General features: G+C 37.7%; 1 protein-coding gene across 11 annotated transcripts in view; it reads left to right on the top strand.

Moving 5' to 3' along the window:
* RPS6KC1 (ribosomal protein S6 kinase C1) overlaps positions 1–27,079 on the top strand; it is a 204,042-nt gene extending 176,963 nt beyond the window's left edge. For 10 of the 11 annotated variants that reach the window (XM_086342354.1, XM_086342363.1, XM_086342355.1 and 7 more), the window contains 3 exons: positions 13,108–13,190; positions 14,254–14,349; positions 26,149–27,079. In XM_086342354.1, coding sequence (XP_086198480.1) covers positions 13,108–13,190; positions 14,254–14,349; positions 26,149–26,259 — 290 coding nt within the window. In that variant the 3' untranslated portion in view covers positions 26,260–27,079. Of the gene's footprint in view, positions 1–13,107; positions 13,191–14,253; positions 14,350–19,118; positions 19,373–26,148 lie in introns of those variants that run through there. The other variant, XM_086342365.1, reaches the window with a different exon arrangement.
* The last annotated feature ends 890 nt before the right edge of the window (positions 27,080–27,969 follow it).

The following is a 27,969-nucleotide window of genomic DNA, read 5'->3' on the forward strand; positions in this document are numbered from 1 at the left end:
AAATACAATGTCAAAAAAGTATTTTTTTCTTTTACCAGTATTTTTTTCTTAGTGGTCTGGTCTTTTATCATAAAAAGGCAGCTAGAAAATAGTCCTTAGAATACTAAGCATATAAAAACACAAAAGACTGGATTTGAAAGTTTAATATGCAATTAAGACAAGTGAGTAAAATTTGTTTCTATGTCGTTTTTCTGCTAACATGGTCACTTAAGTCTCCCACTCCAGTGTTAGCAACTTGATATGGTATCCTGTCAGTGTGTTCTTCACCTTTATTTTCCAGCCTATTATGAGCCTTTATAAATGCTTGAGATTTACATTGATATTTCTCATTGAACACTTTTCACACTTGAGAATTTATAGGTGAATGTGTGTGTAAATTGAAGAAGTCCGAAGTGCTTTTTACCGCAGCCCAATCTCCACGCTCCCAGATGTCAAATGACAGCTTTGCTTCCTCTCTTAGGCGATTTCACACTTGGGAACAGCTCACAGCTGACAGTGAAAAGCGAAACAGAAAAACCATGCTGAAAACTATCTGCAAAATTCAGTTTTAGAGCATGACATTTATTTACTACCACTCTTTGCTCTTCTTGCCTGATTTTGTCAAATAACCCATGAATATATTTTTGGGGCATAGTCTCTCCTGCCTTTCTCCATAAGCGTGCTTTATACACGATTAGTTGCCTTTTAAGCATGGTGTTCCGTGTGACAGTTATGTATTTGATAATTAGATCTGAGACTCGGACTGTGGATGGTTTAAAAATACCATGAGGGCATCATAGGTTTAAGATTTAGAATATTATGATGGAATTGAGAATTATCAAAACTCAATATTCTGAAATCAGCCATTAACTCATTGCATGACATAGGCAAATTATTTAAGACGACTTTTTAGGCCTTAATTTATCAGTAGTGAAATAGATTTTTTAAAACTTTTTAACATTTTATTTTGAAAAAATTTCAAACATACAGAAAAGTTGGAAGAATTGTACACCCATATTTATCTGTCACCTAGATTCTGCAGTTAACATCCTATAATATTAATATTTGCTTTATCATATATCTACCCGAAGTAGATTTCATGAATATTGAAAAGATGCCAGATGTCAGATGATCTAATAGCCTTCTTATACAAAGTTTAGTCAAAATTGGAGACCATCTTATTAAGGCAAGAACTTTTCCCCTGAGGAATAAATACTGATTTCTTGTCTAACATCAGTAAGTTAAAAAATTATTTCACTTGGAGGACTTTCTAAGTATTCTGTTTTTACTCATGTATCATTTGTGCATAAATGATATGCAATATGGAAATGAGTTTATGGAAAATATTTTCATTTGGAGGAAAAGAGCCAAGACAGCTCTTGAATAGTGTGAAATTTAAATGCCAAGATTTTTAACAAAGTTGTCTAAAAGAAGAATCATTTAGATCTCAGAATTTCTGGGTCCTAGGTAACTTCACCATGACTGAGGAATCTAATTTTAAGCATGCGAAGTTGATAGAGAAAGCAGACGAATATAGATGTATATTTTGAAATAATAATGTTATAACCAGGAAGTATGGCTGTATTGCTGGTCTAGTCTTCCACCCCATAGGAAAAGGAAGAAAAAGGCAAGAGGGAACCATAGAAGTAATTTTAAAAGAGTGAAATATCTGTGGTTAATATTTAAACGTTATGTTTCAAACAGAAGCTCTTTTGTTTGATTTACCCTTAAGCAAAACTTCAACAGTAGCTCTCTTGTACATAGTAAATGTTTTAATGTTTTCCTTGAATGATTAGCAAGTACTTTTAATCTTTTGCCTTTAGTTCCTAATGTTATAAAACTAAATCTATATCTTCTTTGAGAGAAGCAGTATCTTTTCAAGTTTGCCGTAGAATAGTGGAAATTTTACGTGAGGAAAATTCCCTCCGTCAGTGCACTCAACCCCCATCAGTACCACTGTGTACTATGAAGCTTGTGCCCTGAGTAATATTAGGTTAAGCAAAAAGAGGTTCAAGTCAACTTAAGTCTTAATTAACCGTGTCCAGGAGGGCAAGAGCTTTCTGATGGAAAGAAGATTAAAGGGTTACTTTATGTATGTTGGGCTTCCTAGATAGCTCAGTTGGTAAAGAATCCGCTGGCAGTGGCTCGATTCCTGGGTTGGGAAGATCCGCTGGGAAATGGATAGGCTACCCACTCCAGTATTCTTGGGCTTCCCTTGTGGCTCAGCAGGTAAAGAATCCACCTGCAATGCAGGAGAACTGGGTTTGATCCCTGGATTGGGAAGATCCCTGGGAGAAAGGAACAGCTACCCACTCCCGTATTCTGGCCTGGAGAATTCCATGGACTGTATATAGTCCATGGGGTCACAAAGAGTCAGAAACGATTGAGCGACTTTTGCTTTCACTTACGTATGTTTGAGGGTCTGGAACCTTGGGATCGATCCCTAGGCAGGGTGTATTCTGAAACCTTCATGAATCCCTTAATAATGGGCCAGTCACCTTCACTTCTGCATTAAGGTCACTCGGTACTGAAATAGACCCATTTTGAAACCATACTTCTTATCAGATCAGAATGTGATTTGGATCTAGTGGTAAAAATGAGATAGAGTAATAGAGTGTTTAGTCTTTGTTATTTGGCACTTGAGTAAAGACTATATTAGTCCCTCTCAAGAGAAGAAATTTTTTAGCTATTAGAACTAGAGAATTGATAAGGGTAAACAAATTGATACTGTATTTCACCTCTTCTGTGTGAAAACAATGTCTGTCCATTTCCTAGTACTACCTGATATTGGGGAAATAAGGGGTTTACTTCAAGCTTTAGATTATTAAAAGAAAGTTAATTTTCATCTCTTATTTCCTCCTAATCTTTCTCTTTATGATCTTAGACAAATTTCTTTTTTAGAAGAGGAACATGAGATTAGATACTTAAATAGTTTTAAGTAATAGCTGCATCGGGCTTCCCTTGTAGCTCACTTGGTAAAGAATCTGCATGCAGTGCAGGAGACCTAGGTTCGATCCCTGGGTGGGGAGATCCCCTGGAAAAGGAAATGGCAACCCACTCCAGTATCATTGTCTGGAAAATCTCATGGACAGAGGAGCCTGGTGAGCTGCAGTCCATGGGGTCGCAAAGAGTCGGGCACAACTGAGCGACTAACGCTTAAGAACACTTAATGCTTCTGAAGACCAAATGTATTTTTGGTAATTGTTCAGTTAATTGACCTTACCACCATATTATTCTGAAGAAGACAGGGAACTATCTTTCACTCCTGATACTTAACCCGAAGATGAAAGCTGAGTTCAACATTACATACCAGAGCTCTTGCCAAGCTACTCTGACCAAATCCTCAATTTTTATACCTTGTAAAATCTTGTCAGTTTGAATCGCCAGGAAGTAACCAGGTCTGATGCCTTCTAAACAGTTGTTCATAAATACTTCCTTCAAATAAATGTTTAAAAATCCTAAGATTTTAAAAAAATTGATGATAAAGCAAATAGAATTCCTGAAGCTCCCTTCATAGCAGTGCATGTAGCTTGGCCTGCCTGACACAGCAACAGAGCAGCAGGGAGAGGGAAAGCCGTGCCTGTCATATTCACAGTTTTCAGTTAGCCTTTTTCTCATCAGTCAACCGTAATGGCTTTGGTTGGGTAACACTGTGACACCCGATGGCTATTCAGAATGGAGTTGTTGTGATATGATCAATGGAAAGTGGAGCATGCTATTGGTTTTTTTCCTACCAGAAATGCAGGGTGAGAGTTAAGTAAGCAGGACTGTACAGAGCTCAGAATTATAATCAGTCAGTCAACCAGAAGTCATCTGGTAGTTACCTGTTTCTTACTTTATCTCACAAGAAAACTATATAGTAACGGTACCTATAAACTTCCTTGAACAAGTGATTTTTGGCTCTGGAATGCTGCATCTAGTTAAATCGAGGAGTCCTGACCCAAGTTGTGCAGATAATTGTGTAAAAGCTCAGAACATGGTTGCCAGGTCACCACGACAACAAGGAATTAAAATATGGGTGGTGAGAGAAGCAGAAGTCTGTCAGACCTCCCCTGAATTGTCTTAGTGTGGTGTGTTACTTATGTTCAAGTCTCCACAATACAACCCAGGGCCCAGGGTTTCATATCATGAGATTACCTGGAAACCACCCGAATTAGTCTTGTGGTGGCAGGAAGCAAGGCTAGAGACTGGGATGCGCCGAGAGAGGGCAGGAGCCCCGCCTCCCTCCCGTCACCTGAGGCATGAGGAGAAGTATAGAGCCCGGCCGCTGCAAACTCTCCCCTCTGGAAAGTGCGAGCCCCTGTCATCGGTCTTCTCTGGTGACACTCTAATGAGTCCGAGTGATGCAACAGCAGCAACTTTTAAGCGGTTCATATGCTCTACTTGACAATAAGGTATTTGAATAATTGGTTGAGTACAATGTTGAAGGACTTTATGGCGTATGGAGCCAGATAACTGGGGAGCTTACATTTTCTGAAATACAGATAAAACTTTATTAAATAACAAAGGAGCAAAATGCCCATTTGAAAGGACGGGCTAGGAAATGCAGCTTCCAGGCTCTAGTTAGGGGTTATCTCCAGCTTACCCATTTGCAGCACATTTCATGTAATTGTGTCTAGATTCCTTCCATTGAACGCGGGCAGAGGAAAGCTCAGTTTACTTCCCAGTTCTCTCTTCTCCCTACTCCCAGGGCTTTCCAGTCCCTTTTCCTTACCACATGCTATCCATGCTGGGACAGACTGTAGCAGTCACACTCTGCAGAGGGGAGCCCTGGAAGGTGTCCACTTGACCACCCCTCTTTAAGCCACCGTCATCTCTTCCCTGGACTGTTGCAGTCCTTAGCTCAGTGACCTGCATTTCTACCTTGTTCTAATCGGGGTTTCATCTAGCAGCCAGAGCGATGCTTTAGATAACATTTAAAACTTTCTGGCCTACCACATGAAAAATGCCGAAAGACTTGCTGTAGATCTCTGCTCAATGAGACTTCAAGAAAACGCGTGCAGTGCAGCCTTTGCAGGTCTTTAGTGCATCGTGCTGCGAAACACGAGGTGGAGATGGTGGTTCTGCACACGCCTGTTAACGTGCTGCCCACGTGCCGGGCGCTGTGCCCCAGAGCCGGAGATAAGGCAGATTTGGTTGATACTGACATTTACTTTTGAAGATTTGTGTGAAGAGACAGCCCAAACCGTAGACATACACAGTTAACTGGGGCACGGATACACTTTATAGGTGAATAGTTATGTTTCCAGAATTGTAGTTTACCAAGCTAACAGAAGATATGCTTAGCTATCCTTCTTCTCACAGCTTAGTTCCATATACTGTTGGATATATAAAGAGAAAAGAAATGTTTTCTTCCGTGTTTCTCTTAGCTCTTTAGTCATTATCTGTGGTGGAAGACTAATGCTCAGCCCCTGCAAGGAAAATCTTTATACACAGCAAGAGCTGGTGAGAGAAATTGACTAGAATTTTGTAATTCTAGTTCCTTTCAATTAGCAACAGATGCTGCAGGGAAAGACTGTGTAGAAACACAGGACTAATGTTTCCGTGCTCTAGCTGACATGGAATGCTCATTGCAGAAGAAAGATGCTCTTTTCCTTGGTTCACATGTATCACTAATGATAGATCACGTTAAAATAGAAATTTCTGAGGCCATTAATGAAGTCTGACTCTTCTGGAAGAAAGATAACGAACTATTTGTTTTAAATTTTACTGAACACTTACAGAATTTATGGAAAATTCAAATACCACAGCTTTTTTTTTTTTTTTTTGATACTGTAAAAGTATATGTGGTGCTTAATTTTAAGGTTCGTAAGAATGTGGCTTAAGTTTTATATTGTCCTATTCACCAAAGATCTCTCTCTTATTCTAAAAGCTTATATATTTTTCTTACCTTTTTTTCCCCAAAAGAGAGACTTGGAATCCTTGAGTCATATAATTAACTTCAAAATTTAAAGAATTGTTTTGGGAAGAAAATCCTGTGACATTAGAGAACTGCATTTACCCTCCCCCCCCACCTCCCCTCAAAGTATACTTACTATTGATTATCATTTTAATGTATTCTGTAGGTGTATACTTTTAAAATTGTTCCATCATTTTGATATTTGGATCAAGTGCTCCATCATTTATGTGACTAATTCTTTTAGCATCTAAATATTGGTTTAATTTGACTATTATATTTATTTGCAATAATAGTTGCTTTTTTTATTGAGTTTTATATGACCTCTTAGTAACAGTTCCACAATTACTGTAACTTTGAGAGTGAAGAGAAATGAAGCGTCTAAGATTCTATTTATTAAAAAGAAGTGTCGTTAAGGGAAAGAGTTTGGGAGAGATATTTAAATACTCTAAATTTCAATAGAATTTCTCTATATGTGAACTTACTGTATTTCCTATGATATCCTGAATGGAAGAGAGCAGCAACAGAGTATACTGCCAGAGGGAGGTCAAGGAATTGTCTCTTAGTATTTTTGGAATGTGGGTGAGTAGCTATTTGTTGTTATCAGTAGAGGTAAGGAGAAGGATGCGATGACATGTGTGGGTCTCCCTTAGTGGAAAAACCAGGGAACAGAATCAAGTGACGTCACCAGTCTGAAAATGTGCCGTAACAAATACATCAAAGCCTAAATGCAGAGTATCAGGTTCCCTTCTTTATCAAGCACCATAGCAATGTCTCTTAAAGAAAAGTAAATTCTAACTCTGGGAATTCACAGTTTAAATGCAAGGTAGTTCCTTCTTCATAAAGCTTTATAGGAAGGTTGGTGTTCATTTTTAAAGCCTGGGCTTGAGACACATTTTCTAGCTTTTAAAATTTTCTGTACAATTTCTCGCTTAGTTTTAGTATTATCTACAGTTATTTCTGAGTCATATCTTTGACAGATCCACGTGGCTTCAATTGTGTAGCCCCAAAAGGCAGGGCCTGGGTCAGTAGACAGTACATGTGTGATTTCAGTAATGTTGGGATCACCTGGCCTCTCCAGCGTCTCAGACTTCATGTAGTCTAAGAGTGTATACTTTGCGTCTTTCCCTTCTCTTCTGATACACATAGAGATATTTTTTTTGTCTCCTGAGTCCAGGGTTTCTGCTTTTTTTTACTTTTCTGGAGTGAGGCTGCTTATAACACAGTTTTGGGGTCAGGTTAACACTATTGTTTTTGATTGTAAGAAGGAGACAGTAAACTCTGACTGTCATGAGGACTATAAAACTCTTATTCTATGTTTTAGCAAGCCTTTTGACAATATGGGTTACTAAAGCAGCGTTATTTTTCTGAAAAATATCCTAGCTTGTTGAAGTGTTCTGTGAGTTAAACATGAGTGAAACAGAGGTAAACAATTTTTATGTTGTGATATCTTTATTGTTTTATTTAAACTTGTTTTACTTGTGAATTTTGGTAGTTTGAATCATTAGTGTGAATCAGTGAGATTTTATTTTGTTAGGATATGAGGATTGATAGGGCTAAAGTGGGAGTTCTAGAATTTTACTAAGGAGTTTTGCTGTCCTTCAAAAATTTGGATGAGTTGAAATCTAATCTGGAGCTGAGTTTGTATCTCCATTACGTTAAATGATGATAGCGGTTAGATTTAGTGACACTGATTGATTTTGCTCACCATCAGGTCTCAGGGGAAGGGAAGAGTCACTGTGGAGAAAAAGGAGAAGAAAGACTGTGGAATGCTGGCTCTTTTTAGCATAATCCCACTCTTTGGGCGTCTTAGGTTAATGGAGAGAGAAGTTATAAGAAAGGCTCATGAGTGCTTTTGAAAACACTTTCAGCATCATAAAATTACAGGTAGAAAGAGTGTTAGAAGTCTGGCTGTCCTCATTTTCAGAGAAGCTGAAATACCCAGCCGGGCTCAAACAGCAGCAGAACTAGACCCATCGGTGCATTTCTTTGATTGGAAGACAAAAATCCAGCATCCTTTGATATCACTATCTCTTTTTGAGTTTTCGTGGGAATAACCTGAGAATTTGTTTGTTTCCGTAGGAATTAGTGTACTTCCTCCCCCCCGACCCCAACCCCCATCACTTTGGTTAATGCCTGTAGCCCTGCTGTACTTATGGAGACTGGGGAGACTGCTCAACCACCCTGGAAACTGCAAATACAGAATGTAGTGTCGGGGGAGGGGTCCACGTGGAAACTCAACACATTGGGTTTTATAGGGAAGATATTTTGAAAATTGACAAAGCAGTGGTAGAATTTATCCTTTAAATTTTTTGTTTTCTGCTTCCCGCCCACCCCCCCCTCCAGAGATTTAAAAAATTCAAGGTGGGAGTTTAAAGGAATTTCTCAGCTTTAACTACATTATACTTTAAAAGAGTGTAAGAGTATAAGAGCTTTTAAAAGAAGCCTCACAGATTTATTTGATATTTCTTTATATTCTCTGTGTTTGACTTTAGATATACATACCTATTCACCTTGTGTTTGTAGTAGCTATCACGTAGCTTTATATATGAATCGGCACTCTTGTTTAATGCTTGAAATTTTGTATAGACTTTACAAATAAGCAGTCTTAGAATATTAGTTTTGACAATTGCACAACCTCAGTCTTCTTTTTGGCAATGAGATTTCAGAGTGTATCTTTAACATTTTAATCTTAAGAATTATTGAATGTTAAAGAATTTCAAAAAGACAACCAAAATATTTTATTCTGATTATTAAAAGAAAGTGAGATTCTGTTTTAAAACCCTAAAGGAGAAATTTTACAACTCTCTTAACATTTACATTTTCTTAGCCGTTGGGAAGTTCTTTGTATCTTATTGTTGTAGTTCAGAGTTATCTGTTAAAATCAAGGACAGTTGGTTATGATGTCAGTTTCACGTTAATTAATGAATCCCTGCTTAATATAAACTCATTTTGAAGTAGTTCAAGCTGCATTGTTAAGGGGATGGATTTAAAATTGTTTAGTGTCTTTTTCCAGGTTTCCATGAGAAAAAAAGTTAACTTTCCGAAGTTGCTGTCTTTATTTATTAGTCCAGTCAGATTCAAGATGAAATTCAGCCTAGCTGCCTCCGATTTTCAGGAGCACGTTTCTTAGATGGGGTTCAGTCGTTCCTTTAGGCTCAAGTGCTTTAGAAATCCCGCTTAACCAGTGGTGCCAAGGGGTGAGGGGAGGAAAGCGAGAGTTAGGGGAGGGGAAAAGAAGCAGGCTGTGTGTGGAAGAAGGAAGAGGGGAAGGTCAAGGAAAGGTGGAAGAAGAAACGGGGAGTAGATGAAGTAGACTAAGGTTGATGGCGCTAGAGGGTCGCCAGCGGCCCCACGAGGCGCCGTGTAGCGCGCCCTGGACTGTACAGTGAGCCCACTGAAGATGGGAAGTGCGTTGGCTTTAGGGCCTGTCTGGGTCTCTGGCTACTGGCTCTGTTGTCTCACGTTCAGACTGAGGCTCGTTTTGAAGCACTATGTTGGTTGTTACCTACCTATTAAGGACTCGGGCAGAAAATTGTGAGAGATTTCAAAGCAGCATAAAAACCAGTGAACCTTGTTCTTAGACGCCTTAGTTTAGCGAGGTTGCAGAAAACCAATAGAGACATAGCACCTTGTCTGTCTCCAGAAGTGCCTCTCAAACTTTTCTGTCCAAGTATTTCTGACTGTAGAGGAGGTATGAAATGGGGACCTCTGAGACTAGTCATATGATCCTGATGTTGCTTTGAAGTCTTTTTATCTTGCAGATCCATGCAAGGATTACATTCTGTTCCATGATGGGTCTGTGTTTCTTTTAATAATAAAACAACATCCTGCCCCCTCCCACACATAAAAATCTTTGATGCTCAGGAAGATGCACTGTGCTTATGGTAGCATCAAGGAGCCCCCCTGCCCCCCCCACACACACGTGGTAACACGTTTCACCCCCAGTCGCCTTCCTAGCAGTGATCTGGGAAGCAGGCAAACACATAGTGTTTGATTGTCTAGGCTGCGCGGGTGATGGCACTTTGGACCTTAGCTGAATTTGAAAGGTCCCTTTATAACTTGTATTAGCCATTGATTACCTTGCCAAGACTTACCCCAGTGACCCTTCGCTCAGTTGTGACAGGAAACCTTTGTGAGCGAGGCTTGGGGTGTGATTCTAGTCTAGAGCTCCTCAGGGCATGTTGTTAGACCGTACAACACATGTCTGATTTTCACAACTTAATCTGAGCTGACGGGATCAGGTGTTCCCCCTTTCCCTGAACACACAAATATAGTATTCTTTCTCCTTCAAAGTCTTTCTACCCAAGGAACTTCTCCATAAGGATGCTTGGAAATGTTAAACAATTCGTGTAAAATGTTAAACACGGTTCCTTACATATAGTAAGCAGTCAGCAGATGTTAGCTACTGTTTTATTGTTGCAACTATCATCATTGCAATACATGCCCACTAGCAACATTCATACACAGAAAGTTAGACTTGGAGGTGCCACATTCAAAACACATGGCTAGTCATTAACTTGGGGTCTTGAGTTGTGAGCATATAACACCTTTATAAAAGTAAGGAGTATATAGTACTTGCTATATGATTAAAGAAAATGACATAACATATTCTTGAGCAAGATATTTAAAAAGAAATCCATTAACCCTGCCAGGGGGGAAACTGACTTTAGCTTCACATCATTTAGCAACATAGTAAGTACATAGAGTTCTGCAGAGCAATAGGGCCTAGCAGGGGACCTAGTTTGTACTGCTTGTAAGTGTTGGTTTGAATGAATCAAATACATTGAGACCTCATTATGGAGACCTGAATGTATACATGCCTGGTTAAGCAAGACATTTGAATGTTACTGAATGTTTAGTGAGAAAGAGAAGCCATTTTAGAATTTTGAATAGGTAAGTGATACAATCCATTGCCTGCCGTAGGCTAGAGGGAAATGTGCAAAAGGTTATATATGATGACAGGGCTGTGGTAAGTTTCTTCTACTTCCCAAACGTTTCTAAGAACACACATCCTTTCCAAAGTTTCTAGAGCACTCTTCTGAAGGTGGTGGTGGCTCTCTGTGTGGATGTTGGGAATGGCGGTGGGGGTAGTGTATTTGAATCTGGGAGGGGTAGTGTAAGTACTTTGAATGAGAGCCCCCAAGGAATGGTCCCTCAAGAAAATCTCCTTCAGGAAATCCATGTCAGAATTGTAGATTATACAGCTAAATTTAACCTAGGGGCCCTCAGATCTAATCCTCATGTTAGGATGAGATCAAGTGAATTCCTCAAGGTTCTTAGGCCAGGACTCTTGATTCCTAGTCCTCTACTGTCTCAAATAATATAACACGTTAAAGTAGAGGATAGCTTCTCAGTCTTTTGGCTAAGTTCAAGTGTAACATTGTAGAGCAAACTGTAGGCAGACAGATTCTTAGGGAGGACTGACCTATAATAGCTTCATCTTTCCTGCTCCAACAAGCCTGAATGAAGTTTTCATGTCATTTCACTATGTGTTTAAAATCATACCACTTAGATATTCGTGTAGGTTAGTAAGTATAGAATGAAAATAAAGATCTCACCATCCCAGAGGCAAAAACTAAAACATTTTGTTGTATTTTCGCTCCAGTCTCTTAAAAAAAAATATTTTTAAAATTAAGATTCTATTGTTTTATAGCTTGTTTTTTAAAATTTAACATATCCAGACATTTACTTACATACTTCAACCTTGTGTGAATACATCATTTAAAATGCTTACGTAGTAATGTTCCATTGATGTGCCAATATATGTGTAACTGACCCTTTGCTGTCAGATAGTAAGGTAGTTCTAAGTTTTTCAAACAAATTGGCTATTTCATGAATGCAAAGGGCTCTCAGGGGATTAGGAGACTTTTGGTCATTCACACAGTAATTTGAGTTGGTTAAATATCTGTGTTTTCTTCTTACCACCTAGCTGAGAGCAGCTGAGTTAGAGAATAGAGGTTGTCATTTGGTGGGTAGCACCACCGGGGGAGAAAAGACTGCGTGGGAGCTAGTGTGGAGGGCGTAGTTGAACGTGGGCCTTTAGCAACCCAGAATGGGGTAGGGATACGGAAGAAGGTTGCTGCAGTGGAATAATTTCAGTATTCTGCATAGAAATGGCTCTTTTTCTGATGCCTGTGACCTTTAAGACTTAAAACTCAAGCTGTATTACAAGTCTTTTTGATTTTCCAACATAGTAGATTCACTTAGTATCCGTTAAAAGACTGGGCACCTGAGCACCTCTTCCACTTATTATTATTGTCCAAGTTCCAACCTAACTACTTACAAAGCCTTTTCAACATGATTATTGTGAGTTGTGGGCTACCTGCAGACAAATAATCAAGCATGTTTTATCAGTCTAATGGAAATGAAAGGGCAGATATATTCAGGCTTAGGGACTAGTTGGATCTTATTAGGAAAGGACAAGAAGACATCAAAACATGAGTTAGCTAAAAACCTCAAAAATGGTGAAATGAGGAGTTACTGCTGATTTACGGAGAAACCTAAAAGATTACGCCTGAAAACGATTACATTTCAGGAACTTGTGCTGGTGAGAGAGAGGGATAACACAGATAAACTGTAATTTGGAGATACTCCAAAAGCCTTTACCTTAGCCAGTAGTTTCAGTTGTGGCTTAAGACACCGTGTCTGTCTGTACTTCTGAATAACAAGTTTGCATTTCACATGCTCCTTTAGTTGAAAACAGTTGATTATATAGGAGAGGGGTGATACCATAAACTGGGTCTTAGTTCTGCTGCTGATTTACTGTATGACATTGGACAAGACATTTCACCTTTCTGGTTTCGGTAACTCAAAGGATAATTAATACTGGTTTAGATAATTTTCGAAGTTCCTTCTGAAACCTAGAGTCTTTATTTCTAAAACAAAAAATGACCTCTGAGATAGAGTTGACTGTATATTCTCAAATTTGAAAAATTAAGCAAAATGCTGATCTAGTAGATTCATGTAACTTTTAAGTATAGCATCTTGAAGGTGTCCCTCTATCAACTAAAGAACAAATGTCTCAGTTTAATATATGACTGCATAGGAAAAAAAAATGCAACCACAGTAGGTGACCAAAGGGATAAGTAACTTTCAGGAATTTTGAAAGCCCAGTAGTATTTAGTATGTGCTCTCTCAGCATTAAAAAGGTCACCTTGCTAATACATGTTAATTTTGAGAGTTTAATTGACCTTTGGAATTTTAATATCAACCTTTTTTGGTGTGTTTAGAGGTTGGAGCAATCACGGAAGAAACTGAAGCCTGTGATTGGTGGAGTTTGGGTGCTGTCCTCTTTGAACTTCTCACTGGCAAGGTAAGCAGTGACCTGGAGGTTTAATAAGTTTATCCAGATGCTACCTTGATTTCAAATTGAGAATATTTAGCCTTTGCCTTTAGTTTTTAGGTTGGGGACTAAGTAAGAAAACCTTGATATCAAAAGGGATGGGATACCAGAAAAATGCAAATTTATCAAGATTCCAGAGGTTTTAAAAAGCAGAATTGTATTACATTGAATAAATTGATAGTAAAATTCTGTTATGTCACAGTGTCAGTACATAGCGAGATAGAAGACTAGACATTCTTTCTCTTCCTTTTCTGCGATTCAGTTTTAACAGAGTTAAACCTGTAAGGGTTGTGTAAGGATTTGTTAGAATTCTGTGTTTTAAACACCTGTCTGAAATCAGGAGGGAATTATCACTTTAGAAAATTAATGTAGATATTAAAGGTAGCATGATTTTTTTTCTCAACACTTAATTTTTCCATTCTGTTCTGTCTTAAGTACAGAATTCATACTCTTTCTGATCAATAATGTTTAAGTAAGATATTTGAGGTTAATAGATTCTAATAGAGTATTGTGCAAATTGCCTCCTGGGACTAAAATAGAAGAAATGAACAATCCTACCTTTGTAAGCAGCCATCTACCTTAAATATGTAGTTAATACTGAGCTCCTAACATTGTTGTGAAATATACAGATCACTTATAGATGTTAATACATTTGAGCCATAAGGTGCTATACATATATAAAACATTATTATTAACAAATTCTCGACTTTGGACGTTTTTAAGAACATTAAAAAATTTCCAAGATACCGAGTCCTGTTTTAAGTTTTGGCTGTAATGGAATCTTTCTATTATGGACCATTTTCTTTATATCTAAGGGAAAATGGCAAGTGGCATAGCTTATGATGTGATTATGATGACTGCCTTTTTTCCAGTTAGAAGTTCTTTAGGCTCATAGCCTTTGTCCTAGACTGCTTAGAGGGCACTGCGGCTAGGGTGATTGTTGAGCTGTCTGTATTTGCTGTCTGTAAACCCTGTGATGGAACAGAATATGATGTTATTTCGGATAAGCAGTGTATGTGATTGATTGTTTCAGACTCTGGTTGAGTGCCATCCAGCAGGAATAAATACTCACACCACTTTGAACATGCCAGAATGTGTCTCTGAAGAGGCTCGCTCACTCATTCAACAGGTAATTTAATTGACCTATTGGCCAAGTATATCAACCATGCAAATTGGCAGAGCCCACAGCTCTAAAACCTTAAAGAAATTAGTTTTGGGCAAGAAGGACCCATTGTAATTACACGTTCAGAACTAGTACTGTGTATCTTTAGGCTTCTGTTATAATCTAAGTATTGGTGATGTCAGAACAGTTAAAAGTTGTATTTTATTTATTTTTTTATTTCTGAAATCCAGGCTAATGTTTAGTCAATTCCATATATCTGTATGGGGGCTTCCCTGGTGGCTCAGAGGTTAAAGCATCTGCCCGCAATGTGGGAGACCTGGGTTCAATCCCTGGGTTGGGAAGATCCCCTGGAGAAGGAAATGGCAACCCACTCCAGTACTTTTGCCTGGAGAATCCCATGGAGGGAAGAGCCTGGTAAGCTACAGTCCACAGGATTGCAAAGAGTCGGACACGGCTGAGCTACTTCACTTCACTTCACATATATCTGTGTAGACGTGAGATTTAAGTATTGCTTTTAAGCCTGTCTATAGCTGCTTTATATTTTGTAACCATATATGAATGGCTCCTTTTTTCCTTTTTCTTTTTTTAAAGTTATTGAAGTGTTTATTCCTTAGAGCTAGTCTCGACATTTCATAAATGGCTATTTTAAATCTTTAATTCATATTGATAAGCTTAAGAATTGGCTGGTTGGGAGAGAAATGGTAGAAAATCTTGCCAAGTTAAATCACTTTAGATCCAGTCATGGAACTTGAATATTGCTGTCAGTTAGTGTATTCTGGTGGCTTTGAAAAAAGAGACTATTGATAATTAAAGTTTGGTATACCAGAGGTAGGCTTACTCTAGTGAGCTCCTTAAATTGATTCCCTACATTTAAAATGCTTGTCTAGCTTTATGGCAGACTCACCACAGATCAGCAAGAATTGTCAGAACTGTGATCCCTTACACTTTTGGGAAAATATCAGTGGAAAACTTATTTGAAAAAGATCAAGAACCAAAATTTTTGTTTAATGAAACACAAATTATTTTTAAATCAGGGAAAGCAAAATTTGTAAAAAAAAAAAAAAAAAAAAGAGGAGGGGATAATATATTAAGAAAAGATTTACCTAGTATTTTCTTAGGCAGTGATTTTGGTTCCATTCAGCAAATATATATAAAGGCATGGTGTCATAAGCTGCAAACCTGAGACTCACAAATAGCTATATCACAGATGGATTTGGTAAAGGCTATCAGAGCGGTTTAAAAAATACTTTGGCAAGTCAGGATAAAGAGATGTTATAACTGATGCAGTGGTGGTATTGGGGAAGGTTTTGTGTAGTGAGTGTTATTTTTGTGGAGCCTTAGCCAGAATTTTGGCATTGGAAGGTTAGATGTGGGGGAATAGCTAGGAGGGATGAAAAGTTTGAATGAAGGCAAGGACTGAGTCAGAAAGACTCATTTGGGAAATCAAAAGTTTGGTTTATCTAGAGTACAGGGAGAATATAGGGATGAGTAACAGTAGTAAATGAGTGTGGAAAGAGAAGCTGGGATTCTCTTATCATAAATACCAAAAGAGAATGATAGTATTTAATTCAGTAAAAAATTGAGATTTGAAGTTTTTGTGCACAAAGAGTGAAAGGATCAGAGTTGTGCTTCAGGAAGATTCATTTGTCCAGAGTATGTAAAATACAAAGAAACATAATTAGGTTGAAAATAGTGAGATGAGAGTACCCTGAGCACTTTGTACAAGGATTAAGAGGTAATGTAAAGATTCATAAAGCATTTCATTCTAATGGAGAGAAAGGACAGCTCCTCCTCTATTTTCCTCTTATTTGTTGTGGAACAGCAAGGTAAATTCAAAGTATTTTTTTTGTCTATTAATTTAAGGAGGGCTAGCGGCAACCCACTCCAGTGTTCTTGCCTGGAGAATCCCAGGGACGGGGGAGCCTGATGGGCTGCCGTCTATGGGGTCACACAGAGTCGGACACGACTGAAGCGACTTAGCAGCAGCAGCAGCAGCAACTGCTTTTGTTTGTTTCTCTTTCTTAAAGAAGTAGTCATCATGACAAATACTGAGAATAGAATTCCCCACATTAATTAATAAACGTCTGCTGCTCCTGTCTATCAGAATTTATATTGTAAGGAGTCTGAGCTTAAGATATGTTAAGTTCCCCTATACAGATGTGTACATATCTTATATAGTATACTTATATAGTATATAAGTACATATATATATATATCTTATAGTATATAAGTATATAAATATACTTATATAAGTATATTTATATAGTAAAGCAGCATTCTGTCCCTGGCCTGCCTAAGGAAACTACCACTCACGTTAAGGAAACATCGTCAGGAAAGGGAAAAGCGGTCTCTTGGCATGATTAGCAATCTGTCATTTTGACTTTCCTCTTCCACTACCTCACAGTTCATAGAGGTTATTTTAAAAAATCATCAAACAATTTATATGGAAAGAATTAGTCCACTTTGAGGAGATTTTCCTCTCTTTGGTCTTTTTAGCTGCTTGCTTTCTTCTAGAGTTCATAATTCCCTGTACCCATGGTCTAGTCATCCCAGTCCAAGTGAATGGTGCTAAAGTAAGCAAAGTTACATTTTGAGTGCAATTTACAAAATATATATTTACAATTTACAGGTGCTCAGAGCATGTATGTTTGTACTTCGCAGTGTACATTTAGTTCTTTATGACACAATTGCTTTGTCAGTTGAAAGATATTATATGCGAAACAAATTTCTGTGCTTCCATTGCTCAGCTTTATTGTCTGCTCTTTAAGAGAAAGGAGGTTGGCAGAGACTGTCTTGGTTTTGCCACTGGTCAACACATTCTCTTAGCAGAACAATCTTTGTGAAATCTCTCAGAAGATCTGGGATAGTATTAATATTTTAAATGGCAGAATAAGCAAGACAGTCATGGGTGAAACAGTTATATTTTTGCCTATGGATTTATACTTACAAGTTTATGAAGAGTTCACGAACTAAGGTAAATTGACTTTCATAAAAGTCAAAATATGAACTTTCATTGGGATTTCATAATGAGGTCATGGTTTGGAGAGAATGGGGGTGGAAAAACCAATTGTAACAAGAAAGAGAGAACCTACATGTTTACATATTTGCCAAAATATTAAAAAGCATGCTATAGTTATAGTTAATTCTTACCAATGTGTGGTATTTTAGTTTTATATTCAAATGTTTGATGCCTTCCACATCTCAATCAGTAGATATGAATTGTCTGATTCTGAAAATGGATTTGCTATGTTAGAATATTCTTAGATGTTTGTTTTATAAGAGCAGCTTTTCTCTTAACACACCTTAGCAACTTCTAATATAAAAATTCTTTGTACTCAATACACTTTAATAAAAAGTCATTTTGAATGCTGGATACAGTAATTTCAAGTGAAAAGACTGAGAATACAGTCTTTTGAAGTGTATACTTCACTGCCCTTGTGGATTTGGTAATATCAAAGTAAAGTAATAGATTCTTGGCATTTGCAGATCACACACTCATAAGGCAGTGTGATGCTGTGGTTAACAGCATGGCTTCTGGAGACTTAGTACCTGAATTCAGATCGTATCCTTGCTGTCTACTGCCTAATATGACCTTAAACAAGTTTCTATCTTCTCATCTATAAAACAGAGATAATTATAGTAACTATTCATACAGTTGTTGTGAGTTCAATGAACTAATTTATACAAGGCAATTAGAATAATGCCTAGTACACAGTAAGTGTCACATAAATATTTTGTATTATTATTATTGATAGAGCAGCACTGAGAGCTCATGACATGTAGTAATTTATAATTTGATGAAGTATGTATTTGAATTATAGTATAGGGTTGCCAGTGTAAGAGTAAGGCTACTGCTGGTAATATATGTTGAAAAGGCCTAGAAAAGTACTGGATTGGCACCCAATAGGAAATCAATTGATATTTTTATATAAATAATTAAGTTAATGATTAGTGAATGAAAGAAAAAAATAGAAATAAAGGAAAAAGAAGAAACAAATGTGTAGGTTTAATTTGAGTGTTGGGGTTTCCTACAGTTGTGGAACCATTAATGTAATCATCCAGATATTTTATTCTAGTTGACTAAATTCTGAAGAAAAAAATTATATGCTTTAGGGATATTCTCAGATGTGAATGACTAGCCATATATGAGAAGGCTGGAAAGTTCTCTTCTCAAAAAAGGAAATTATAAAGTTGGACAGACTTGGCAGCCCTTTTCAATCACTGGTTGGCCCCTAAGCTATGCAGGCACAGGGGTGACCCTTAGGAAACCAAGCTTAAAAATGAAAATATAAAACTTGGCTGATTCATGTTGATGTTTGACAGAAAACAAAAACATATTGTAAAGCAATTATCATTCAATTGAAAAATAAATAAGTTAAAAAACTAAAAAAAAAGAAAAGAAAAAAAAATGAGCAAGTCTGTCAACCTCTGCTTATTATAGTTGGAGGTGGGGGTGGGGGAAAGCAGATTTACAAATCTAGCTGAAAAAAAGTTACCAAACAAAGAATAAACAGCAATGATAACCATCTTCATGGAAAAAATGACTCGAGTCACTAAAATATATTGTCTAAGATGTCTCATTTTCAGCAAAATGTTGTAAGATATTCACAGAAACAGAATAGGCAGAGAAAAAAAGCAGTCAATAGAAGTTGCTCTTGGGTGTCCCGAGATTTTGGATATAGTGAAGACTTCAAAGCAGTTATTATAGTTATATTCAAAGAACTAAAGGAATCTGTGTATAAATAACTTAAAGGAGGACTTCCCTGGTGTTACAGTGGATAGGAATCTGCCTACCAATGCAGGGGACACAGATTCGATTCCTGTTCCAGAAAGATTCCACATGCCATGGAGCAGCTAAGCTTGTGCACCACAGCTACCGAGCTTGCAGTGTAGAGCCTGTGTGCTGCAGCTACTGAAGCCCGTGCGCCTAGAACCTGTGCTCCACAAGAGAAGTCACCGCAGTGAGAAGCTTGTGTACCATGACAAAGGGAGTAGCCCCTGCTTGCTGCAGCTAGAGAGCCCGCATGCAGCAACAAAGACCCAGAACAACCAAAAATAATTAATTGAAAAAGAATTAAAGGAAATTAAGACAATAATGAATCAATAAATAAAGATTCTCAATGATATTTAAATCTTATTTTTTTTAAAAAAGAGCCAAATAGAAATTCTCAAGTTGAAAAGTACAATAATTGAAATGAAGACTTAAATAGGTGAAAAAAATTCCCTGGAGCATCTCAACAGCAAATTTTAGATAGATAAAGGAAAAGTCAAAGAACTTGAAGACCAGGATTGATAGTAATTATTCAATTTGAAAACAGATTAAAAATGTTTGAAGAAAAATGAACAGGGATATGGAGACCTGTAAGATGATATTAAATACACCAAAATACATATAATGGGAGTTCCAGAAAGAGAGAACATAGAGAAAAGGGCAGCAAAAAATGTTTAAGACATAATAGCTAAAAGCGTCACAAATTTGATGAAGAACATTAAAATGCATTCGAGAAGCTTAGTGGACATTAAGTTGGAAAATACAGAGAGATCCACATAGGGATATTTCATCTTTCAATTGTTGAAAGACAAAAACAATTTGAAAATTTTGAAAGCAGCCAAGAACAACTTGTATTCAAAGGAACACTGATGTCTAACTTCTTATCAGAAACAATGGAAGACAAGTTAGTGGAAAGGCATATTTAAAGTGTTAAAAGGAAGTAATTTTCAGCCAAGAATTCCTTATCCAGCAAAATTATCCTTCAAAAAATAAAAATGAAATAAATAAATTTCCAAGTAAAGACAGAGCATTCATTCCTAGCAAACCTGTCTTATGAGGAATAACACAGGAAGTCCTTAGGCTGAAAGTTACCATATAGTGACTTGAATTCATAGAAATGAAGACTGTTAGAAAGATAAATATGAGTTAATAGAGAAGACTAAATATGTTTTTTTTCTCATTTCTCTGCTCAACTTCTTCTAAAAAACATAAGGTTGAACAAAGCAATATTTATAACACTATGCTGGTTGGTTTATAACACATGTAATATATAGTATTTAATGACTATGTAGTATTTAATGACATATGGATATAATATACAGTATTTAGGGCTTCTCTGGTGGCTCAGTGGTGAAGAATCTGCCTACCAATGCAGGAGACTTGGGTTCAGTCCTGGGGTTGGCAAGATCCCCTGGAAAAGGAAATGGCAACCCATTTTAATATTCTTGCCTGGAAAATCCCATGGACAGGGGAGCCTGGTGGACTGTACTCCTTGGGGTCACCAAAGAGTCACACGTGACTAGCGACTAAACAGCAACAACAATGCAGTACTTAAGACAAAGGAAGGCAGAAGGAATAGAACCATCGTGGAGCAAAATTTCTTCATTTCACTGGAAGAAGTAAATAAGTATTAATCTGAAGTGAAGTGAAAGTGAAGTCACTCAGTCGTGTCCGACTCTTTGCGACCCCATAGACTATAGCCTACCAGGCTCCTCTGTCCATGGGATTTTCCAGGCAATAGTACTGGAGTGGATTGCCATTAATCTGAAATAGACTGTGATAAATTAAGAAGCATATTATAATCTTGATAGCAACCACTCAAAAAATAGTAAGTTAATAGAGGAACTGAAACAGTACAGTAGAAAGTGTTTGGCACAAAACAAGGCAGTAAAGAGGAATAGAAAAGGCAGTAACTGGAGAAAGCATAGCGAAATGGCAAATGGGAACTCACCGTGTCATTCAGTGTGAACCTCGAAGCACGTGAAGCGAAAGACAAAGATTGTTCACTGGATAAAAAAGATCCAGTTATCAGTGTATGAGAGGCATGCTTGAATTAATAAACACAAATAGGTTGAAAGAAAAAGGGTGGGAAAAGATAAACGATGCAAACAGTGACCACAAGAGAGATGAAGTGGTTTTATTAAATATCAGATAAAATAGATGTGAAGATGAGACTTATCAGAGACTAAGATTTTTTATGATGAGAGGATCAATACAAAGAAAGATATAACAATTATAAATGTATATGTTCTAATAACACCTTCAAAACATATGAAGCTAAGTCCTATTTTTGAAGGAAAAATAGATATTCCAATAATAAATGGAGGCTTCAATACCCTATTCATGATAATTGATAGAAAATCAGCAAGGATATAGAGAAGACTTGAACAACACTATCAAACAACTCTGACATGTATAGAACAATGATTGTAGAATACATTCTTATCACATGCACACAGAATATTGTCTGTGATAGATCATTTGCTATGTCATAAAACAAGTTTCAGTATTTGAAAGACTTGAAATCACATAGCATACACTGACCGTAACAATTTTTTGTTAGAAATCATCAACAGAAAGAGATCTGGTGAGTCCATAACAGATGTTTGGAAATTAAACAACACACTTCTTAAATAGCCTGAGTCAAAGAAGAAATCCCAAGAAAAGCCATAAAATGTTTTTAATGGAATGAAAACAGATCCACAGTATATCAAAATTTACAGGATGCAGGTACATCAGTTCTTGAGAAAAATGTATGGCTTTAGAAATCTCTATAGGAAAATAATGGTCTCAAATGAAAATCTCACCTTGTAATTGAGGAAACTAGAAAGATAAAAAGCATTTTGTAAAAAGCAAAATAAATCCAAAACAAGCAGAAATCAGTGAAGAGAAAATCTTCATTGGCTAGAAGATAAAAATAAGAGACAAATTAAATCTCAGGTTGGTTCTTTGAAAAGATTAGCAAAATTGGGAAATGTTTAGCTGACTTCAGAAATGAGTATTTTAAAAAGGTAAGGGAAGGGCTGCCATATGACCCAGCAATCCCACTGCTGGGCATTCACACCGAGGAAAGCAAAACTGAAAGAGACATGTGTACCCCGATGTTCATCGCAGCACTGTTTATAATAGCCAGGACATAGAAGCAACCTAGATGTCTGTCCACAGACGAATGGATAAGAAAGTTGTGGTACATATACACAATGGAATATTATTCAGCTATTAAAAAGAATGCATTTGAATCAGTTCTAATGAGGTGGATGAACTGGAGCCTATTATACAGAGTGAAATAAGCCAGAAAGAAAAACACCAATACAATATATTAACGCATATGTATGGAATTTAGAAAGATGGTCACAATGACCCTATATGCGAGATAGCAAAAGAGACACAGAGATAAAGAACAGACTTTTGGGCTCTGTGGGAGAAGGCGAGGGTGAGATGATTTGAGAGAATAGCATTGAAACATGTATATTACTATATGTGAAATAGATCGCCAGTCCACATTCGATCTATTTCAATGCATGAGACAGGGCGCTCAGGGCTGGTGCACTGGGATGACCCTGAGGGATGGGATGGGGAGGGAGGTGGGAGAGGGGTTCAGGATGGGGGACGCCTGTACACCTGTGGCTGATTTGTGTTGATGTATGGGGAAAGCCACTACAATATTGTAAAGTAATTAGCTTCCAATTAAATAAATCAATTTTTAAAAAAGGCAAGGGACCTAGAGTATCCAAAACAATTTTTTTTTTCAATTGGAATTGAGTATTTATTTAGTACAGAGTATGTACAGACTAGAGACTATAGAAATAACCTAACAGCTGATAGCAGATGATAAATTGTATACTGTCAATTAAAAGCTCTTAAAATGCTTAATAAAAATTTATAATGATAATTTTTTACTGAAATACTCATACTTCAAGAAGGTGTTCTGTTATGATGATACATGGCTTTGGCTGGAACTGAGTAGTATACTGTTTTGTTTTGTTTTTTTGATCTGTAAACGTGTTTATTTCAGTCCTGGGAAGTTTTTAAAGTATTATTTATTTGACAGTTTCTTCTCTTCCATGTGTTTCTTTTTCCTGGAACACCTACTAGTTGGATGTTAGGCTTCCTGCATTAACTGTACTCATTTTTTAATATTCTTTTTTCTTATTCTTCTTTAAAAATTTTATTTATTTATTTTAATTGGAGGATGATTACTTTGCAATATTGTGGTGGTTTTTGCCATACATCTACATGAATCAGCCATGGGTGCACATGTGTACCCTCATCCTGAACCTCCCTCTCATGTCCCTCTGCATCCTATGATTTTTCAATAAAAATGCCAAGATAATTTGGTGAAAAATAGTCTTTTCAACAAATGGTGTTGGGAAAATAAAATATTCACATGCTAAAACCAAAATGAACTAAGACTCTTAATTCATATCATATGCAAAAATTAACTCAAAAGTAGCTCATAGATCTATATGTGGAGCTGAAACTATAAAATCATAGGGAAAAAATAGGAGAAAATCTTCATGACCTTGCGTTAGGAAAAGAATGATTATATGTGACACCAAAATATGATCCATAAAAGAAAAATGATAAAGTGGGCTTCATCAAAATTAAAAACATTTGCACTTCAAAAGATAACAGTGAAAAATTGAAAAGACAAGCCACATACTGGGAGAAAATACATTCACATCAAGTAACTGACATGTTTTCAGAATGTGTAAAGAAACCCTTTAACTCAGTAAGCAGACAGCTCAGTATAAAAATGGGCAAAGATTCACCAGAGAGGCTGTATAAATGGCTAGTAAGTATATGAAAAGATGCTCAGTGTTATTAGTCATTAGGGAATATAAATTAAAACCAAAATAAGATATAATTAATACCCACTAGAAGGACTGTAGTAAAGAAGATAGTATCAAGTGTTGATGCGGATATAGAGAAACTGAAACTCTCATACGTTGCTAACAGGAATGTAAAATGGTACAGATACCTTAGAAAAGTTTGGTAGTTTCTTAAAAAGCTAAACATAAACTTAACACAACCGACTGTCCCCACTCCTAGGGATGTCCTTAAGAGAAATGAAAATACACGTCTGCAGGAAGCCATATATGTAAATGTTAAAAGCAGTACAATTAATGGTAGCCACAACCTGGGGAGCCCATACGTCCATCGACTGGTGAACAGACTCACAGAATATGTTCCATCCAAAGTTCACAGAATATGTTCCATCCAAAGACGAGCAGGAGTGTTAGCTGCTCAGTCGTGTTCAACTCTTTGCAGCCCCATGGACTGTAGCCCACCAGGCTGTTCTGTCCATGGGATTCTCCAGGCAAGAATACTGGAGTGGCTTGCCATTCCCTTACTCCAGCGGACCTTCCTGACCCGGAGATCAAACCTGGGTCTCCTGCATTGCAGGCAGATTCTTTACCGTCTGAGCTACAGGGAACCCCAAGTAGTCATATTCAAATAGTGGAATGCTATTCAGAAACCGAAAGGAACAGACTGTTGACACCTTCTGCAACACCTACAACACAGATGGACCTCAGAAACATTATGCTTAGTGAAAGAAGGCAGCTGCTTTATGATCTCATTTATATGAAATGTCCAGAAGGGGCAAGTTTATAGAGATAGAAAGCAAATCAGTGGTTGCCTGGGGGTGGGGATGGAAATGTAGATTGACTGCAAACCACATGAAGAAACATTTTAGGGAGCTCTTCAAATTTGCCAAGAGTCATTAGGTTGTACGCTTGCAATAGATAAATTTCGTGCTATATAAATTATCTCTCAGTAAAGTTGTTAAAACAAAAATTTGAGGATACATGAATGTCTTAAGTAACACATTCTTTCAGTATGACCAGCGTCATCTGTTACTGTGTATGACTACTTTTATTTTCCCACACAAATCGTGTTGCAAATAACATTATTAACTTATTTTAGCCTTATTGCTATTAGTGAAGAAGTTGAAACACATTTCACTCATTGGATCAAATTGTTCCATGTGAGGCAGCTGTTTAAAAGAAAGCAGTTTTAGAATATGAATTTGCTTATTCAGACCTTGGGCTTCCCAGGTGGCACTGGTGATAAAGAACTCACCTACCAAGGCAGGAGACACAACAGACACAGGTTCAATCCCTGGGTTGGGAAGATCCCCTGGAGGAGGGCATTGTTGCCTGGGAAATTCCATGGACAGAGAAGCCTGATGGGCCCCAGCGCATAGGGTCACAAAGAGCTGGACATGACTGAAGCAGCTAGCACACACATTCAGACCTTAGGTAAATTTAGTCCCAGGGCATATATAATTCACTAGAGGTTGAAAGACTTAATGTGCCTCTCAGACTTTCTAACCATGAAAGGAGTAGCTGGATCTCTCAGAATTTGGTGCAATATCTAATTAATGTCATGATCATTCTTTTGGAGTAGGAAATTGATAGGTGGAACTACCCTATAGTATATAGATATATAGTATAGTATAGATAGATATACTAGATACACTATAGCTATATAGTATATCAGAGAAGGCAATGGCACCCCACTCCAGTACTCTTGTCTGGAAAGTCCCATGGACGGAGGGGCCTGGTAGGCTGCAGTCCATGGGGTCGCTAGGAGTCGGACACGACTGAGCGACTTCACTTTCACTTTTCACTTTCATGCATTGGAGAAGGAAATGGCAACCCACTCCAATGTTCTTGCCTGGAGAATCCCAGGGACGGGGAGCCTGGTGGGCTGCTGTCTATGGGATCGCACAGAGTCGGACACGACTGAAGCGACTTAGCAGCAGCAGCATATAGTATATAGTAACAAAGTGAGTTACTCAAGGTGATATCATTTGAAAAGCCATAAACTCAGATATATTCCCCAGCACCCCATAGCTAGGGTGGTGTTACAGACACAATCCTCTTTCAAGGAAATACAGTCAGTTGGCTGTCATCAAGTCCATTTGTTACTGAGGTTGAATTTAGAAGTAGTTTCCTTTCATTATGTTTTTATTTTCCTTTGATTCTTTAGTTAGATTCCCACTACTCACTTAAATCCTTCCTTTTTAGCTCTTACAGTTCAACCCTGTGGAGCGGCTTGGTGCTGGAGTTGCTGGTGTTGAAGATATCAAATCTCATCCGTTTTTTACCCCTGTGGATTGGGCAGAGCTGATGAGATGAACAGAACGCAGAGTTCTCTGCACACATTCTGGCCTTCTCTGCGACAGGCATCTCTAGCACGGAGGCAGCTCAGCCTCACACTCACTCACGGGACACCAGGCATTGGGATGAAGAGCTTTAGAGGAAATGGAGAGAAAAGGCCTGAGAGAGAACAATTCCTTTACAGTTACTGTCTGGACAAGATACTGGCTACCTTTGCAAGGGGCTGTTACATACAAACCAAGGTGTGATCTTTATTTTATCTGCATTTAGTGGTGCAGGTGAGTTGTAAACCCAACTAAAAGAGGAACGACCTTCAAGAACTTCCTCTGAGATGAAGCTCCGAGTGTAGAATGAAGTGTTACTTGAAAGGATGACCTTTACATGGCAGCTGACTGTGCTTTTCGCTAACCAAGATATATATACTAAAAGTGCTTCACAAGTAGTGTCATCTATGAAGCTTAAAAAATGAGAAAAAAAGGAAGATACACATCATGTCTGATAGGAAACTCAACCACAATGCTATATAATTAATGTATATCGAATGTGGTCCCATATTCATTCTTTCTGAAGTCCACTTAAAAAAACACTTCCTGTTGTCAACTCTGTACTTTCTTGGTTGGTATTGCTAACAGTAGGGTTCATATGAGCTCTCAGCTCTCTCTCTCTATCTTTATCTTTCCACTTTCTACACCCTTTGCCTATTGTCATATTCTGTTCTTCCTACCGCTACTAATACATAGGCAGCAAAAAAGGGAAAGGAGTATTTATTTCCCCAAACTGTATCAACTTAATAAGAATTAAAGAATCATGATGTAAAATAAATGCACTAAAGATTGAAGTCTCTCTTTCTCTTAATTGCTTACAATTTTTTTTCTATTCAAAGACCTCTCTTCCTTTCATTTTGAAAGGTTAGCAGTTTCTGCTTCTTACTGTGTTTGACTTTGTTTTAGCTTTTTGGCTGAGTATCCTAAGAACCAAAGGATCTCATCTCAGTGGGATTGAACGGCAATCCTATTTTATTATGTATTGACAGGATTTCGAGATTTGACCTCCTCATCCACTTGACATTGTGTCGAAAGAACATGCGTATTTATACATTTGTGTTTGTTATTTCTTTCTGTTGCTGAGATCGCTCCTGTAGTCATACTGTGTTTACAACAGAATACAAACTTTTTAAGTTAATGCATGTTTTTTTTAAACTTTATCCAAAGATGAAAGAATAAATCACCATTTCCAAATGGTGCCACAAACATAATGAAAGTTTTCTGTATGTTTTAATTCTTTGTATTTTCAAGATCTGTGAGAGAGCCTATCCCCACCCCAAGAGCCTCTGTGCAGCTTCCAGCTGCCATTGGCCAGGCCCGCCCATCACATTAAATGGAAGCAGAAAAAGCTTTAGTGGAACGAAGGAAATGTGCAAGCATTTTCCTTGTTCTGTTATCCTTCTCCCCCATTTTCCTTTTTGGTCCCCTTATAACCTGAACCCCAGCTGGAGGGCTGCAACAACACCAGGATGGGGAGCAGGTCACCAGGATCATAGCTCAGTTGAGATGACATCACTCCCTGGAACTGGATTTCAACTCGCCAGCCCCCAGGTCTCAAAACAGGAACTCATGCAGGTGAGACACAAGAATTCCTTCCTGTGTAGGACTGGTAGGAAATCTGCAAGTAGTTAGAGTTGGTCATTCCAGAGCTTCCTTCCAGAAGTGCCCTATGACATAAAGTAGG

Source organism: Bos grunniens, chromosome 16 (assembly GCF_055505025.1).
Source record: "Bos grunniens cultivar Pamir isolate PY7600 chromosome 16, Bosgru_T2T1.0, whole genome shotgun sequence".
Lineage (NCBI taxonomy): Eukaryota > Metazoa > Chordata > Mammalia > Artiodactyla > Bovidae > Bos > Bos grunniens.